The sequence below is a fragment of the Cheilinus undulatus genome, linkage group 2, assembly GCF_018320785.1.
Source record: "Cheilinus undulatus linkage group 2, ASM1832078v1, whole genome shotgun sequence".
Taxonomy (NCBI): domain Eukaryota; kingdom Metazoa; phylum Chordata; class Actinopteri; order Labriformes; family Labridae; genus Cheilinus; species Cheilinus undulatus.
Genome location: NC_054866.1, coordinates 53,252,771 through 53,271,280, shown reverse-complemented (window position 1 = coordinate 53,271,280; position 18,510 = coordinate 53,252,771). Strand labels below are relative to the sequence as shown.

At 40.0% G+C, this 18,510-nt stretch overlaps 1 protein-coding gene across 4 annotated transcripts in view; it reads right to left on the bottom strand.

Annotated features, from left to right (window-relative positions):
* plekhg2 (pleckstrin homology domain containing, family G (with RhoGef domain) member 2) overlaps window positions 1–18,510 on the bottom strand; it is a 152,654-nt gene that overhangs the window by 14,006 nt on the left and 120,138 nt on the right. For 3 of the 4 annotated variants that reach the window (XM_041801527.1, XM_041801536.1, XM_041801553.1), the window contains 9 exons: window positions 16,715–16,846; window positions 9,827–10,009; window positions 7,782–7,874; window positions 7,550–7,636; window positions 7,079–7,112; window positions 6,832–6,930; window positions 4,215–4,316; window positions 1,064–1,102; window positions 610–617 (listed from right to left, as the gene is read on the bottom strand). In XM_041801527.1, the coding sequence (XP_041657461.1) occupies window positions 610–617; window positions 1,064–1,102; window positions 4,215–4,316; window positions 6,832–6,930; window positions 7,079–7,112; window positions 7,550–7,636; window positions 7,782–7,874; window positions 9,827–10,009; window positions 16,715–16,846 (777 nt within the window). The remainder of the gene's footprint in view (window positions 1–609; window positions 618–1,063; window positions 1,103–4,214; window positions 4,317–6,831; window positions 6,931–7,078; window positions 7,113–7,549; window positions 7,637–7,781; window positions 7,875–9,826; window positions 10,010–16,714; window positions 16,847–18,510) is intronic. The other variant, XM_041801545.1, reaches the window with a different exon arrangement.

Genomic DNA, 18,510 nt, shown 5'->3' with positions numbered 1-18,510 from the left:
CTGCATCCGGGTACTCTTCATAACTCTTACCCTGCCAGAAAGCCTGTATAATTCTCTTTGAAATAGTGCCACATTTGTAAGGATCATGCATTTGTGGGATCAGCAGCAGAGCTGAATATCACATCTGCAGTAGAGCTCTCAGCAATCAGGTGGATTTTGTGTAAAAGCTGGAGTTAAACTGCTGATACCTAAAAAAGTGAAAGTGCCACTGCACAGTCTTAAAGATGTGGAATGTAATATGGTGTTTAACTTCTCATGCTGCATGTTTAATGCTTATGAAGGGAAACAGACCATATCATGAGCATCACAGCATGCTAATGAGGTGATCAGTGAAATTTCACATTCCCAGGCCAGGAATGCAGAAACAGTCCATGTTTGGTGTTGGTTAAGATTTAACCATGGAGTAAACAGTTGGAAATGTAATAGTAAAAAAGTTCCTTTTTATATGTTTGTAAACCAATTTAACACAAGACATCCTATGATTCCATGCCTTTATTATGGGGAGTGAAATTTGGATGGATCTGTAGAAATTTGAAATGAGTTAGCACAAAGGCATGTGGCTGGTTTTGACATTTAATGAAGCATCAAAGCACCAAGATGTTGTCTTACCTTCAGAGCTGCAGGATTCCCCGGGGGCAGACAGAAACAGTGGGTGTAGAAAAGGAGAAAAAGAGCGTGACAGAGACACAGAGCTTTCATTTAGATTTTTCTCGTGTTTGGTAGGCACTTGGCATGCACAGACTGAAGAGATAAAACTTTGACTTTTTCTCTGATCTCTTGTTTTGACAGGAACAACTGGTCTGTTTCCAGGCTTTGAAGTGTTGACGCTGCAGGACAATTTGGCACAGTTCACCAAAACTGCTGGTAAACAATTATAAATCAGCAGATTCAAACATCACCTAGTGAGCCTAGAGGCAAATCCTCTGTTGATGCTCAGCAAATTAACTTCATTTTTTAACCTCTTTAAATCCAGCATAATTTTAGCTTATAACGTTTAGTTTTTTGAACAGTAGATGTAAACAGTGACTACACTGAATGTGTCCTCTAAGAAAGACTCTCTCACCGTTAGGATGAAAAGCTGCTTCGATGTCTTTAGCTGGAGCTGAAATAAAACAAAGACGTCATACAGTCAGCTGGCAGGTTGTTGCTTCTGAGACAGCATCACTGCAGCTCATGAATCTGTCATTGGCTCAATCCCATTTCTAAATTTTTTCAGAAAACACATTTCTCCCAGAAACTGTTACAATTACAATTATTTAGTAAACACATGTTTATTTCATTTATGTGCATTGGAACAACACAAAAAAATAGAAGAAAAAAAGCCAAAATTGACATAATTTTACACAAAACTCAAAAAATGGGCCAGACAAAATTATTTGCACCCTCAGCTTAGCAGCAACATTGGACATTTCTGCTATGAGTGACTTTTATAAAACTTGTTTCAAATTATATGGACCATTATGCAATGAAACAACATTAAATCATTACACTGAGTTGTTGTTGAAGAGCAGTGGCTCTCAACGTTGGGTTCAGGACCCCATTTGGGGTCACGAGACACTAAGAGGGGGTCTTCAGATGCCTTAAAAAAACCTAAGAACATTTTTGAAGTACACTGTTGCAACTTTACACTAGTTTTGCCTAATCTTAACTAATTTTCATCTCTGTTTCCCACCAATTTTGCCAATTTTAACACATTTTTGCAACTAAAAACCCATTTTTTGTCAGTTTTAAACCCTTTACACCACATTTTTTCTGTTTGTTTTTGCCACTTCTAAACCAAATCTTGCAACTCTCTGCCTATTGTTGGCTCTGTTGACACATTATTGCCACTATTAACCCCTTTTTACCACTTTTAAAGTAACATTTCACAATTTGATATGCCCTTTTTGCCAGTTTCTGACTATTTCTGCCTCTGCTAACCCTTTTTTGCCAGTTTATATCAATTTTCATCCCATTTCACCAAATTTCCACCTATTTTTGCCACTTCAATGCCATTTCAGCCACTTTTGAACCTCCTTTTACCACTAAATATGCCCATTTTTGACACTTTAACCCATTTTTGACATTTTTTGTTTTTTGTTTGCCACTTTTATCTAATTTTTGGCATTTTAACCCATTTCAGCAACTTATAAAATCCAATTTCATCACCTTTACCATCATTTTTTGTTATTATTAACCCATTTTAGTTATTTTTAACATATTTAAATTCTGTTTTTAACATAAGGATTATTATTTCAGAGGGCTAATTACTACACAAATGAATTAAAATTTGTTTCCTTGATAAGTGAGGCCGTCATTTAGGTTAAATATAAAATAGCACAACTTAACTTTACAATTGACCATGATTTTGTTGGCCCCAGTCTGTCTGGGCCCCAGAGAGCTCCATGACATCATGGGGGAATGACTTGTTTTAGTACACATTTTCTGAAAGGTTGGGGGGGGGGGGGGGGGGTTATGGTACTTGAGGGGATTGTGGGCAGGCCAGGGGCACATATTTTTGTTAGAAAAGCCTGAAAAAGTGATTTTTGCATAATATGTTCCCTTCAACCCTGTACAGCAGGGGTGTCAAATTCAAGGCCCGGGGGCCGAATACGGCCCATGGTGCAGTTATACCCAGCCTGCAAGATCATTTCATATTTTTATTATAACTGGCCTGCAGGTCTGAGGTCTGCAGATTTCCTCCAGTATAGAAATGTAAATTTAGCCTTGAAGATTTAAAAATATCCTTGAAGTCATAAAAATTTGAAAAAGTAAAGAGTAAAATTAATAAGAAAGTAAAGAATGAGGAAGAGAAATTAATTTGTGTTTTCATTTAATATTTCAAATTTGCATCTAAAGGTTATGACTTAAACTTAGGATTTTGCCTTTTTATCTCATATTGTGAACTATTAGATTCCAATTTTAAATTTCAAGTCATATTTTGAATTTTCAAGATGATGATTTCAAATTTAATCTCATATTTTGCCCTTTTTCAACTCCTAACTTTGACTTTGAATCCCTTATTTTGACTTTTTGAACTCACGATCTAGAATTTTGTCTCATTTTTTGACCTTTTAGAGTCACAATCTTAAATTTGAAGTCAAATCTCGACCTTTTAAACACAAAATTGTGCTTTTTATCTCATATTTTGACCTATTCAACTCCTAACTTTGATTTTTAGTCCAAAATTTCAACCTTTAAACACATGATTTTTGATTTTATCTCATATTTTGACTTTTAAAGTCATGATTTTTACTTTCTATCTCATAAATTTGCCTTTTTAAAATATTATTTTGACCCTGGATTTTGTGTTCTGACCTTTTGAACTAACATGTTGACTTTTCATTTTAAATCATAAAATCATTTATCATCAGTTAATCACCTGTGAAAATAAGGCTTGGAGTTAATGGTTTAATGTTGACCCTGCTGGGCCCTCAGGTTAGACCTAAATTCAGGTTTTGGCCCCTACTGTGATTGAGTTTGACACCACTGCTGTACAGCGTGATACCTCAAATAATAGACAGAAAATTCAGATTTTTTGGAGCTGAGATATTAATCAAAATTGCCGTTACATTCTAGATAAATATTTTTTTTGTATCACATTTTATACGTGAGGCATTTTTGGCACCTGCTATCCCACAAAAGGGCATTTTTATCATTTATCAGACTGTATACTAAAGGATTCTGAGGAAAGTATTGATGGAATTGATTAGATAGAAGTTTCAGAAAATTGCGTATCAAATATGATACAACTGGCTTTAAAGGGTTAATTCCTGTACACTGAGAGCAAAGCTGATCGGAGACAAGTTCCTTGCTGCATAAGCATACTTAAAGCTGATTTCAAACCTTGCTAACAATTCACAAGGCATCCTGGGCATTCCTACGCCTGCACTTCACCCTACCCTTCCATTCCAATAAGAATCAGGACATCCTACCAGAAGAGGTGCACACTCAGAATGCAGGGGTAGGGCTAAATTGGAGGGGTAACGGTGGGATTGGGACTGAGCCTTAAGCAAACTTAATGAGCTCATTAATGCTACATGGACTCCTGTTGTGAATTTTGCAGAATAAATAACAATAATGTGATTTAAAAAAAAAACAGATAAAAAGGTAAAATAAAATGATGTGTGGGTTTCGTGGGCCTGAGGTGACCAGCAATGTGTTGATAGCTGTTGTCAGGCTCATCAAAATGCATCACATCTCCCTCTTGCTAAGGATGACCCTGTTTTTCTTACCTGACTGTCTACGGGTGCGTCTGTATGGCAGGTTTCCCTCCAGCAGCAGGGGGAGACTCTTCCTGGACTTCTCCGGTGTGTACATGAGCAACTCTGGTGGCTCTGAAGGGACAAACAGGACAAAGACAGACTCTTTAAATATAAAGTCAGTAACTCAAAGGAAAGGATACTCTGGTTCCTGTTCTCTAGTCTGCAAATGTTTAGGAAGTGAAGAGAACAGTTGATGGAGTTTTGGGGTAAGAATGGTGTTCCATTCATGTCTGATGTAGGGTTATAGCTGCTCAACAGACCTGGATCTATTTTCCTTTTCTGATGCTGCAAATGTTTTCTAAGGTCTGGACGGCCGAGATGCAGGCTTTGGAACTGAGCCAGGAGAACAAGCTGGATGGCCCATGGCAGACCAGCGTCCATGGTTTCCAAAAAGAACTACAGATTTTGATAAATCTGACCACAGAACAGTTTTCACTGTTTCCTCAGTCCATGTTAAATGAGCTTTGGTCCAGAGAAGACGGCGGCGTTTCTGGATCCTGTTCACATATGGCTTCTTCTCTCCATGATCCAGCTTTAACTGTCATTTGTGGATGACAGACAATGATTTCTGGAAGCGTTCCTGAGCCCATGCAATGATTTCAGTACAGAATCATGCCTGTTTTTAATGCACTGGCCCCTGAGGGCCCCAAGATAATGAGCATCCAATATTGGCCTTTCACCTTGTCCTTTGCACACAAAGAATTCTCCAGATTCTCTGAGTCTTTTTAAGATAGCATGGACCATAGATGGTGAGAAATCCAGTCTTCACAATCTTACATTATTCTGTTTGTTTCACAAATTTTAGATGCAGTTTTTCACAGATTGGTGACCCTTTCCCCGTCTTTACTTCTGAGACACTCTGCCTCTCTAAAATGCTCCTTTTATTCCCAGTCCTGCTGCCACTTAACCTAATTAGTTACAACATGTTCCTCTAGCTTTTTTGATTGGTACCACTTACTTTTCCAGCCTTTTGTTTCCCTGCCCCCACTGGTCTCCTCACTTCCCAGCCCGTTGTTAAAAGAGGGGATGCTACACTATGGGAACATAGCCCTGTCCCTTACTTTTTCAAGATGTTCTGCTTCCATCAAAGTCTAAATGATCAAATATTTTTCATGGAATGGTCAAATGTCTCAGTTTCAGCATCTGATATGTTGTTTATGTTGTACTTTGAATAAAGTATGGGTTAACAAGATTTGAAAATCATTGCATTCAGTTTTTAGTTACATTTTGCATAGCACCCCAACTTTTGTGGCTTTGTGGTTGTATAACTGTTTCTATACGAATTTAAAAACTGCATGGAAGTACCTGCTTTTGCTAAAATATATCATTTTTTCCATGAAAAAAAAGGTTTAAATTAAAGGTGAAGGGGACTAACCGAAATCTGACCTTCTACTCTTGTTTCTGTCTGTTGCTGTAATTCTCACTTTGGCCTCTAGAGGCTGAGGCACCACTGTTTCATGTCTTAGAAAAGGACTGAAAGGACAAATAGTTTTCATGTTTGGAATAACAAATTCCAGCTGTTGAAGACTTTTTTGTACAGTTTTTTTTAGCAATGGCCATTAATGTGTTTTTAACATTTTCCAGAAAACAATGGAGCTCTGTGGCACAAAGGAAGGAGCTATTTCAGGCTGCAACAAAGAGCAGAGCTTGTTAGGAGAAATTGGTTTGGGTTTGTTCTTCAGATTTGTTGGTAAAACATGGAGCAGAACAAAGCGTTACACCAGCTTTATTCCTTCTGCTATCAGTGAGGAAGAATTAGTTATGTTTTTTACACATTTCTATTTGTTTATTTGTTTGTCTGTTTTTTTTATATATTTAAGTACATTTAACCTTGTTCAAACCCTGGCTAAATTCTAGAGGATGTTCAGTTGTGAATTTTTGTGACTTTTTTGTTGTTATTTTGCTCTTTTAAAAGCCCTGATTAGTGGATCAGTGGATCACGTCACGCCACGTCACGCCTCGCCACGCCACGCAATGCCATGCCATGCCATGTAATGCCATGCCATTGCATACTATACCATACCCTACCATGCCAGACAATACCCTGCCACGTCATGACACGCCACGTCACACCATGCAACGCTATGCCATGCCATTTCATACCATACCATACCATACCCTACCATGCCAGACAATACCCTGCCACGTCATGACACGCAATGCCATGCCATGCCACACAATGCCATGTCACACCATGCTAAGTCATGCTAAGCCATGCTAAGCCATGCTAAGCCATGCTAAGCCATCCCATGCCATTCTATGCCACACCATGCCGTGCAATGCCATGCTAAGCCATGCCATATTGTTTTTATCATTTGTTGTCACTTTTCAGAGGAAATGTCTGTTTTAAAGACTTTCATTCTCCCTTTTGTTTGTTGCACGCCCCTTTTTCTGATCTGAGCCAAAGTGGATGTTTCTATCTCATTGGCTGCAGAAAAAAATCTACCTATAGATACAAATATAACCTGAACCTAAAAAACAAAGATTCATATATCTGATAATGTATCATAAAAGCCTCATAACGTATGATGTGCCACATATTTCCAGGTTGTTTCAGTTGTGCTGTGGTAGGACGACAATGACTGACCCTGACCTGACTGACGCCTGCCTCTGTGATATCCATGGATGTCGTCGAATCTGGACGATGCTGACGACTTCTTCAGGCTGTCCTGGTCGAATTGAGGAGCTGAAACACAGGAAGTGATGCCCATGTTAGAAACAGCTCTCATAGATTAGATTTTAATGAGAATTTGGTCGAGTTATTCCGAGCAGATGTGGCGAGAGCAGGAAAGTATTTCACCAGAAGAAGAGAGATATAAAGCATTTGTACTCACATGTACAAAAGTTGTCTCCCAGGACCTGTCTGGCCTGTAAATAATGAGACTCGGCTGAGTTAATGATTACAAAACATCATATTTTTACATCTGATGACCTTCAGGAGGACTTGATAAGGAACAGAAGATTAATGGTACCCTCACTGATTAACCAGACTAAAAATAACAAAGAAAATTATGTTTAATTGTGCAGATTAACTTAACTTTAACAGTGTATCTGGACTGGATTGCACAAGGTGAATTTCTCCCTCAAAAGGACCTACTGTTAAAGTTTTTGGTTAACTGATCAGCAGGGGGCAGCAAATACCAACACATTACCTCTTACAGGCCAACCAGTACTAAAGCTGGTAAAAGTAGTGCCTCAATGCATGAGTATTCAGATGGTTTATTGGCAGCGCTACATTCAGACAGAATAAACCTCGCCTCTAGTCTAACCTAATCTGTCCTCACCACCTCTCCTTTCCTCCTTACCTTCTGGGGAAGTGATGCTGGATGGTTTTCTACTATCAGTCTCTTGAGGTAGTGGACCCACAGTCTCTTCTCCTCCTGGTTTTTTGTCTGCAGAAATAAAATTATTCATAGAGAGCAGGAGGAAGATTCCCCAGCATTTCAACTTCTTTCTTAGTGCTATCAAACAGCAGAAAACCTCCAACTTGATGCTGCAGTTTAACATCTGTTAACCTGATGCTAATCAAGGACTCACCTGGACGACGTGCTGCTGTTTGGGGATGGTCTGATCCGACACTTTGAAGCACAGAGGATCCTTTAGCGTCTCCACCAGCAGCAGATTACAACACTGCACAGACACAATGCACTCATTCAATGCTGTGAATTCTAACATATGTGTATATATATATATATATATATATATATATATGTATACAGTATAGGTATGGCAAAATGGCTCAATAGCATCCCTGTAAAATTCTCAAAAAGGGGGTTACTTACAGCCACATGTGAAATAAAAATATGTAATATAAACTAAGTGATTGCATTAATATTCACGCCCTTTAGAGTGACTGACCTAATTCCACAGAGGTCCAGCAGAATAAAGGCACCTGTGTCTGGAAGGTCCAGTCACTAGTTAATCTGTAGCCATGGCTACCATTACGCCATGAAAACAAAAGAACAATCCAAGCAACTCAGAGAAAAGGTTATTGAAAAGTCTAAGTCAGGGGACAGAGATAAAAAACATTTCCAAGGCTCTGAACATCCCCCAGAGTTCAATTAAATCCATCATGAAGAAATGAAGGAATATGTCACGTGTAAATCTGCCTAGATCAGACCGTCCTCACAAACTGAGTGAGTGTGCAAGAAGGAGACTAGTGAGAGAGGACACCAAGACCCCTGTGACTACTCTGAAAGAGTTCTAAGCTTCAGCAGCTGAGATGGGAGAGACTCTGCAGACAACAGCTGTTGGCCGGGTTCTTCACCAGACAGAGCTTTATGGGAGAGTGGCAAAGAGAAAGACACTGTTGAAGAAAACTCAGATTCAATCTGGACTAGAGTTCATCAAAAGACATGTGGGAGACTCCATGGTCAAGAGGAAGAAAGTTCCTTGGTTTGATGAGACCAAAATGGAGCTTTTTGGCCATCAGACAAGATCAAATCACCACAAACACACCATCCCCACTATGAAGCACACTGGTGGTAGCATCATGCTGTGGGGATGCTTCTCAGCAGCCGACCCTGGAACGCTTGTAAAGGCAGAGGGTAAAATAAATGTGGCAAAAATAGTAAAATCATGGAGGATAATCTTATTCAGTCTGAAAGAGAACTACAGTTTCATAGAAGATCTATTAGACAGATTGGCTCTTATTCCTGAGTCAAGACAAATGATCCAGATCTCTATAAACAGCCACAATTCCCATCACTGTAAACAACTGAACTTGTGTAAATAAAGCCTTACTTTCCATTTTTAGTAAAAAAAAAACAGCAGTTCCTGTCAGTTGATGAGGGGTCTATTATCTGGTTAAAGGGATCCCAGACCATCTTTGTCTGCAGTCCTGGCTATTGGATATCAAACCCTTTTCAGTGCACACCGAGGTGTGTCCACATGAAGCATCAAGGATTAGCACTGGGTATCTGTATCTAAACAGACAGAAATCCCTGTTAATGCATTGTATAAAGGGGGTAATGTAGCAGTATGAGTAGTCTATGTTTTGTGTATAGCTGTTTCACAGTTGGGGCTGTACGGTGGTGCAGGGGTTAGCACTGTTGCCTCACAGCAAGAAGGTCCCTGGTTTGCTTCCCGGTCAGGGCCTTTCTGTGTGGAGTTTGCATGTTCTCCCCGTGCATGTGTGGGTTCTCTCCCAGTACTCTGCCTTACTCCCACCACCAAAAACATGTTCATTAGGTTAAATGGTGACTCTAAATTGACCATAGGAGTGTGAGCGCGCCTGGTTGTGTGTCTCTCTATGTCAGCCCTGCCAAGGTCCTTTAGAATTGCTTTGTTTATCATTTCTTTAGGGTTTCGGTTGCGGAACTTTTATTTCATTCCTATGGTAAGAGAATTTGTTTGTATGGTACTGCTGGCTGTGAAGAAAATTGCTCCTCGGGGATAATAAAGATATCTTTGATCCTTGATCCTTCCAATGAATTGCACATCTTTAGGCTTTGAGAAGCCTGAAAGTCAAGAACATTTGCCCCTACATCAGGCCTGGTGAAAACTTAGATTTGATTTAGCATCATAAGCAACCTGAGACAAAAGAAAAACCAGGAATGACATAAAGATGAACAGAAACCTACAAATATGTGGGTGCTGTAGACGAACTGTTCCAGCCTCTTCTTGGCAATCAGCAGCATCTTATCGAACAGGAAGAACGCTCTCTCCTTCTTCACTCTTTGGACTTTAAAAGAACCTTCTAGAACCAGCTCTCCAAAGCCACTGAGGTCCGGCCCGCTCCAGTTCACCAGCAGGGACTCGATTTCCTGAAAGAGGAGAAACAGGCTCATCAGAAAGAAGGTTCAGGAAAGTTCAAATGCAAAAGCTGCAGGTGGGTGAAGCAAGCCAGCTTTGGTGGGTATGTTCCCGTGCAGGAAGACAAATCCAGCCTGTGGCTCTTTTCCAGTATGTACTTCAATATTGTTTTTCTCCCCTCAGATTTGCCAGACAGTCATCAGTCAAATCCATCATGCACAGCTCCAATCTACAACGTCTGTGCTGAACTGAAAATGTTTCAGTCCGATCAGTATCATCTGAGGAGAATGAGGCGATAGCTATGCGCAAAGGTAAGTTGTACTGTGAGCCAGCAGAAATGGTCTTTGCCAGTGCAGCAGTACGATCAGATGTAGCTATAGTACAGCTTTGTTTGAGCTCAGGTGGGCACTGGCGCATACCTTCTTCCTGATTTTGTCTTGTCATTCTGATTGACCCATAATGTATATGACAGGCAGACATTTGCCCAATCACCTTCCGAGAAATTTTTTTTGCAAAGTCCTGCCCTTCTCAAACACTTTCTATGGGAGCTTTCCCAGATGGATGTGTCATAAACAGTATACATGCAGTGGATATAAAAAACAGTCAATCTGGCATGTCATGCTACAGATGTAATACACTGTCCCATCTGAAGGCATCAAAGCCCAAATCTTAAAAAACAAAACAAAACAACGTTTACTATTTCTGGTCCATATTGCCCAGTCCTACCATCAGATTTCATGTACAGTTTCAATCAAAATCATTCAAACCCCATTGCAAATCAGGTTTATTGTGAAAATGTACAGACTTTCAGCTGTTTGCAATGAACAAATCAAACAAAAGGAACTGAAATACCTCAAAACGACTAATGCTTCAAACTCAACTGAAAATGCAACTTACTGTATACTGACTTCTTCAGTCTCAGAACGATTCAACCCCTGGACAGAATCCCTCACAACAGCTTAAATATGTAAAATCAGTGTTGCAGCAGGTTTACTTGAGCTGGAACTCATGAAACACCTGACCTGTGAGGGGGTTTGTTGAGTATTAGTTTGACTGCATGTTAGAAATATGGCAAAGTCAAAAGAATGGTCCAAAAAGTTCAGAGAGGAGATGACTGGACTTCACAAACATGGACCAGGATGCAGAAAAATAACCTTGCAAAGCAGATGGATATGTCCCTTTCCTTGTTTTTCACTGGCGAATCCATCTTGCAAAGCTCCCATCTGAACCATTTGGGCCTGGTTAGAAAGTGACAGGACCAATCAGCAACGAGGGGCAGTACTTTCGGCGCAGCAGTCATGACATTAACAAGCAGCAGCAAGAGCTGGTGCAGTTATGGAGGAAAGGATTAGTGTGGATGCTGCTAAAGTGCCAGTTTTATCAGAACTTGATGACATTTCTTCGTTAAAAGAAGAACAAAGAACAGCAGAGAGTTGTTTTCTTTTCAAAACTGACAAAGTCGAATACTTACATGTAGGGGTGCACCGATTGCAATTTTCTGGCCGATCAGAGATCTTTAAAAAGCCTGACTTGCCGATTCCGATTTTTGCCGATACCGATTTTTTTTATAACTGACAGCATACACCTTCAATGTTCCAATCTTATTTTATTGAATAACATTGAACAATACCCGTGAAACAATACAAACTTGTTGTTTTAACTGCACGAGGTAGTTCTCTTAAATATAAATGAAGAGTTTAAAGCATTGCTGTCCAAACTACTAAACTATATCAGTTCTTGTAGTCTTTTATTTTTCACATTTTAGTAGGTAGAGGCATATGAAACCAATCTCATCCACCGATCTTATTTACAAGGATCAGCCGATCACCGATCTCCTAAAATTAAGGAAATCGGCGGCTATCTTGGCCGATCGATTGGTGCACCCCTACTTACATGTCTATAGTCACCATGTTTCGCATTATTCCTCACTAGCTGTGCATGTGCAGCTCGATAGCGGCTATGTCACGTGTTTTGTTGCTCTGATTGGCCCGTAGAGATGTGACAGACAAAACATTGATCCAATCACAATCTCACTCTTTTTTTTCAAAGCCTCTGCCTTTTTTCAAATGTTTCCTATTGAAGCTTTCCCAGATGGATGTGTGAAACACATACATCTGGCATGTCAGGTTAGCAGAAAAAGGCAAAGGCTCTGAATGTTCATGGAGACACCGCTGGAAGCATAGTTCACAAGTTCAGAGTTATAGGAACAATGGTTCCACTACATGGACCGGGCAGATAAAGGAAGCTAGCAATGGCTACTACCAGATATTTGAGAAGGCAGGTTGGGAAAAAACATCGAGTGACTGCAGAAGACCTCCAGCAACAGGGACTGAGATTTCTACTGAACGTAGACCGTTTCTATGTCAAAACTCCTACATGTAGCCACAGAGGATTTGGGATTCTGTTGGAAACAAAACAGGAACTTTCTGTCTCGATGGATCAGCGGTATGTCTGGAGGAAAAAGAATGAAGCATACGCTGAAAAGAACACTGAGCCCACAGTTAAGCTTGCTGGTGGCTCAGTGATGCTCTGGGGCTGCTTTGCATCCTCTAGCACTGGAAACCTGCAGGCAAGACGGATTCATTGAAGTATCAGGAAACCCAAGGAAGAAACGTCATGCTGTCTTTGTGGAAACTGAAGCTTGGGCGTCAGTGGACTTTCCAACGGAACCATGATCATGAGCATATCTCTAATTCCACCAAGGCTTAGTTGCAGAGGAACACCTGGAAGATTCTACCATGGTCATCACAATCGCCTGACTAGAACCCCAAAGAAAATCTCTGGTGGGATTTAAAGAAGGCAGTTGCAGCATGCAGACCCAAGAATATGACTGAACTGGAAGCCATTGCACATGAGGAACGGGCAAAGATTCCTCAGGAACGCTGCCAGAAGCTGGTGTCTGGATATGCATCTGGTTTGCAGCAGGTCAATGAAGCAAAACGGTGCTCTATAAGTACTAAAGATGATGCCATGAAAGGGTTGAATCATTTTGAGACGGGAGAAATCGTTATCAGTTGCATTTTCAATTGGATATGTGGAAACCACTTGAAGCATTAGCTGTGTTGAGATATTTAAATTCCTTTTGTTTAATATGTTCATTGCAAAAAGATGAAAGTATGTACATTTTCACAATAAACCTGACTGGCAATGGGGGGTTGAATAACTTGATTGTAAATGTATGTACACGGTTAACACAAGAGTGGAAAGACACATCCTGGTGGGTGGGAAAGATAATGAAGCAGCTTCATTATGGACATTGGACACATATGGCATTGTCTTCATTGAATTTTACTGATTGATCGTGTTCAGCCATTGACTAACTCTGACTTATGCCTGAAAGTTTCCAGGAGGGCTGGCAGTGCCTTAAACTAATTTCACAGTAACGCTGAGAAGATAAAACAACCTCTCTAAACCCTCTGAACTCCTCAGTGTCTGAGTCGCTGTGAATGTTTCACCTCTACTTTCAGCTGCTGAGGGGTCAAAGGTCAACACCTGTGCACTTCCTGCTGCTAAACCTTCAGGGGTCAAAGTTTAAACTGATGAAACTCAGGCCAGCCAAACTGTGATAGAGGGACTAAACCTGGGGATCTGTGTTGGATACTTAGGAGGATGGATAAATGGATAAATAGAGGAATAGACAGAGAGCTGAGGATACGAGCTTTACACCATAAACACAGCTGGAAGTGACAGAGATTGATTTAAAAGTGAACAGCTCATCAACCAGTAGCTGATGATGATGTGGACTAGATGTCTGCAGTTTAAGAACTGCAGTCACCTTAGAGAGAATACAGTACGCTCAGAACAGTTCAAGTTGATCTGAATTTGGATCAAAAACTCTTAGGAGTCAGCGGTAAGTGGAGCAGAGACATTTTTGCCCAAAATAACCAAGCAGCAGGAACGACAGCAGAGGTGTTAAACCTCAGCTCCAGCATGAAGACACACATGTGATGGAACAAGTTAATAACAGTTTCCTGTGTTCGTAATGATGTGAACACGTGTCGAGGAAGTGGAGGAATGCAGCACTCGTAGAGTTCGACACCTAAAGGTCGAGCACCCGACCTCCAGCCGCCTGTCTGTCTCTGCACACGCCAGAGGTGGAAAAGCTGCTCAGCGGCGCACAGAGGAGAGAAAGTTTAACAGGTTTCACATACCAACAACAACTTTTTTACAGCAGCAGAAAAAAAAAACGTATAAGAATACAGTCGGCTCTGAACTGTGTAGTAATAGTTTATCTCATGGCGCTGCTGTCAACTCCATTTAAGTCGTCAAGCTCAGAGCGGTCTAAATCAGGCTTCTTTGCTTTATAACTCAAACATTCTGGATTGTTTCCTTTCTTCAGACGTAAATATGATCTAAAATCATCACAGCTCGATACCTCTTTTGGCCAGGTGAATGCATGCCTTGTAATTTACTAGCAGACAAAAGGCTGTTTTCTCATCTATGGTATGTTGCTTCTGTTCTAAATCATGGACCAGTTTCCGAAGGAGTTCCTTAAGGATCAATCCTGGGGCCACTCATGCTCATTCTTTATCATCAATCAAAACATGCCCAATGCTAATTTTCATTTTTACGCTGATGATACTGTAATAAACTGCTCAGACCAATCTCTGTATGTTCCTCATGATGTTAATAATATAATGTATGAAGTTATTCTCCCTTGTGACTAAGCAGCAAACTCTGTTAACACTTTGTTACCTGAAACAAATAGAGATCCTTGTTAAACTTTTTTAGAGAAGGAGACACTTTACTGTGTTTATGTGAGCATAACATGATAAAAGACTTCCTATCAGCCTTTACTCCATGCATATGGTCTGACCATTTTTTACAGGTATAACTGAACACATTTTAGTAAAACCACAGGAAAGTCTTAATTTTTCAAAGTTTTTCTGTGAAGGTCTATGAGCCGGATGTCCGAGTGCGTTGTGAAACTGCAGAAAAATATGACTGGCTCTTGTTGTTGGAGAGTGGGGCTGAGTGAATGGTACATTCCCTCACTTTCTTACTTCAACAACTTTCGAGCATCATGGAAAGGGCTCTGCTGCATACAGAAACGCTCTGCAGAGGGTAGTCAAGTCTGCACAGAAGATCACCTGAAGATCTGCCTGCAATCAGTGACACATAATCCGACCGATGCAGGAACAGAGCTGCCAGCATCATGAGAGACTTGTCTCACAATGGAGCCAAACATCCAGGCTGAGAAACAGCATTTTCCCCAGAGCCATCAGGCTTCACACGAGTGACCAGAGACTAGACACTGAACATGGCACTGCCACTTTAGAGACAATGCAATAGGAAATTATCGGTCATGCATTTTTCTGTACATTGCACAATTACATGCTCTTTATATGGCAAATGTAATATACAGTGCTTAACAAATTTATTAGACCACCACCCAAAGTAAGGTTTATGCCACAGCTGCCCTAAATTAACAGCATTGGTAATTACCAATATCATTTTTTATGTTTCTGCAATGGTTAATACACCAATATGTAGAAACTCTTTAACCCAAATGATATTTTTATTGCTAAAATATAATTATTGTCATCCATGAATTTTCAAATTTACTGATTTGCAAAAAAACTGAAAAATAGTAAAGCACATTATTATTTCTTGATTAAAATGTGAAATTATAGTTATTTACTTGCATTCCTGAGCTGAAAAACTAGTTTTAGTGGTTGAATGTTATGCTTGATTGATTTCTGACTTCTCAGAGAAGCCCATAGAGCTGGCTCGAATTTGGGTATAAAAAGGTGAATTCAGTTTGAAATCCCTCATTCCTGTTCAAAATGGTAAAATGTGGAGAGCTCAGTGAAAATGAAAGAGTCCACATCAAAGCACTTCATGATGCTGGATGGTCAAATATGACAGGTGGTCTAATAACTTTGTTAAGCACTGTATATTAATATTGTTTCCACTTTAAGCAAGTCAGACTTTTAAAACTACTTCAGCCTGAAATATACATATCAAATATTAATTAAATTTAGGAAATTTCAACCCTTTAAAGGCCAGTACATTTACACAACTCCACAGGTTTTTACTGGGAAAAAAACAAAGATAATTTCCTCAATATTAATTTCAAGAAGCATTTGATTTTTTTACTATTATTATCAGGGCAGGAGATGGAATAAAAATCAAAATTGAAGGCTAGTAGTCCAAGATGAAATCTTAACATCAAGGAATGCATTCATTTAGGTTAAGAAAAATGTGGGGTGGCATTTTCAAAGGTTTTCAATGGGACATGTTTGGTCCTTAAGAACAAATGTGTCAGTTTTTGTGTAGCTTAGCCATTTTAGGCTAATTTAAGGAAGTGAGGCGACAATTCTAAGAATTTTTAAAAAATGAATATCCTCTGGCAAATTTGAGCTATATTCATTTAACACAGTCAAAATAGGTGGAAAATAATTAATTAAAAAAAAAACCTGAATGGCACAAAACATCCCTAGGATCTCCTTAAGGTTAAGGGCTTAGTCAGCTGATTTTAGTATTTATTTAGCAGATTCTTTTTTCAGAACCACTGTCCTTAGTTTCATTCCTTCTCATGCGGTTTTGAAAGACAAAAAAACTCTTTGAATCATCAGAATCCCATTATTGCACACAAACGGTTGTTTCATCCAAACCAGGGTTTGACAAATGTATGTTTGCTCCAAACAGACTCCACTTCATTTTAACAAACAGTGTTGGTGTGAAAGCGCCATCTATGGCATGTTTATGCTCACCTGCAGTCGAACTGCATGCTCCTGCTTCCTCTTCATGTCATTGATGTACCAGGCAACTGCCGTCATGGTGATGATGGCGTCCTCCACCACCTCATATCCTGGGTCGCTCTTGTCAAAGTGCTTTAAAAGTTCCTGAAAAGAGACAAAATACTTCAGAAAATACAGGTTTTAGGCCACTTGTGGATTTATCTCCACGTGTTTCACACCTTACAAGGCGTCTGAAATAATTTTACATTTCTGCTGGCTTCAACAATCTGGAAAATTCCAACAACTCCAAAATGTATTACCCAGAATGTACAACATCAAACTTTTAATGACTCAGTGCCAGGCTAACTGAACACTGGAGGGATTATTTAAGAAACAAGCCTCTAAAACTGTAAAATTGCAAAAGCACTAGATGTGGTGAGAAACAGCAGAAAAGCACCGTCTAACCGGCTGACACAGCAGAAACAAGTGATGTAGCACCAGCTGAGGATGATGGGAAAACCCCCGCACAGCTCCAAAGATGTTTGACCAAAGTTTAAATCGTCCACCAAAGACAAACGTCACCAAATAATCCCGAACAGCGGAGAACAAAGAGCAGCCTAAGAGTTTCTCTCTGTTTCATCATTCTCCTCCTCTCAGAGGTGGGCTTGGACTGGAACCAGCCAAAAACTCGACAAGTTTATTGGTAAAAGCTGCGAGTGTCTGTTCTTTTTCAAGAGCATTGTTCACATCTTTGGACACGTGTGTTAGTGATTTATGTCTTTGGATGAGAGGGAGTCTACATCTTCAGATGTTTTAGGGGAATTTATAAAGTTTTGACTGAAAGTGTTTGAATAAGATTTCCTGCCAGGCAAACAAAGATACAGAGGCCTTGGAGATGGGATCGTGCTGAGACTAGAGGCTGTTTTGCTCCTGATGCTTTGCAACTGAGAATCTTTGTTGATCAGAGCTGAATCATAAAGAGAGAAAATCCTGCCTCAGCGATGTATTTGGTCCCTCTTCACTGGACAGTACTAGACAACATGGTGTCATCTAAATCATCCATATTTTGCACTTTGCACATTTGCATTAGCAATGTTACAGTTTCCATCTAAACATAGAAATCACAACAATAGGTATAACACATGTAGTGCATGCCAAAAGAAAACCAAAAGAGACACCTAGAGGGTATCCTGATCAGATGCACAGACCACTTCTGGTAGCAGTGAATCAGGGGCTTCCATGGAGCTCCCACTGTATATCCAAGTTCCTCACCTCATTTATAAAGCTGAGACCTGGTTTCCTACAGAGGAAATACATTTTGGCAGCTTGTATCTGCAGTCTTAGGGCCTGAATGTGTGCTAGTACCTCCAAAGGTTGTGCATCATTTATGCTCTCTGTCTGCTCCATCTCCAGCTCTGATGATATCCAGACACAAACACAGCAGTAAAAGTTGAGTTTTTGCATGCATTTTGCTCTTGTTTTGTCTTTAAATGTGGAGAGAAGCTATCTGCACCTTTACTCTGCATGGAGCCTGGCTCTCATGCAGACAGAGCTCATTTCTGTCCACATGAAGACGATGAGCGAGGAGAGGAGGAGAAAGATCTAAAAAATGTAACATGAGGTTCACTGTTTTGACCAAAGCTTCCTTTCTAAATGGAGCCAGAAAGGACAGCTCAAAGAATAAAACATTGGTTTCACAGAAATGACTCCAGAATGTCCCCACTCATCTTGATGAAGTTTGGCACCGCTAACAGCCCTGGACTGATTTACCCTCAGTCAAATTAATAATAATGATGTTAGACATATTTAAAGACATTGTTTATACACGC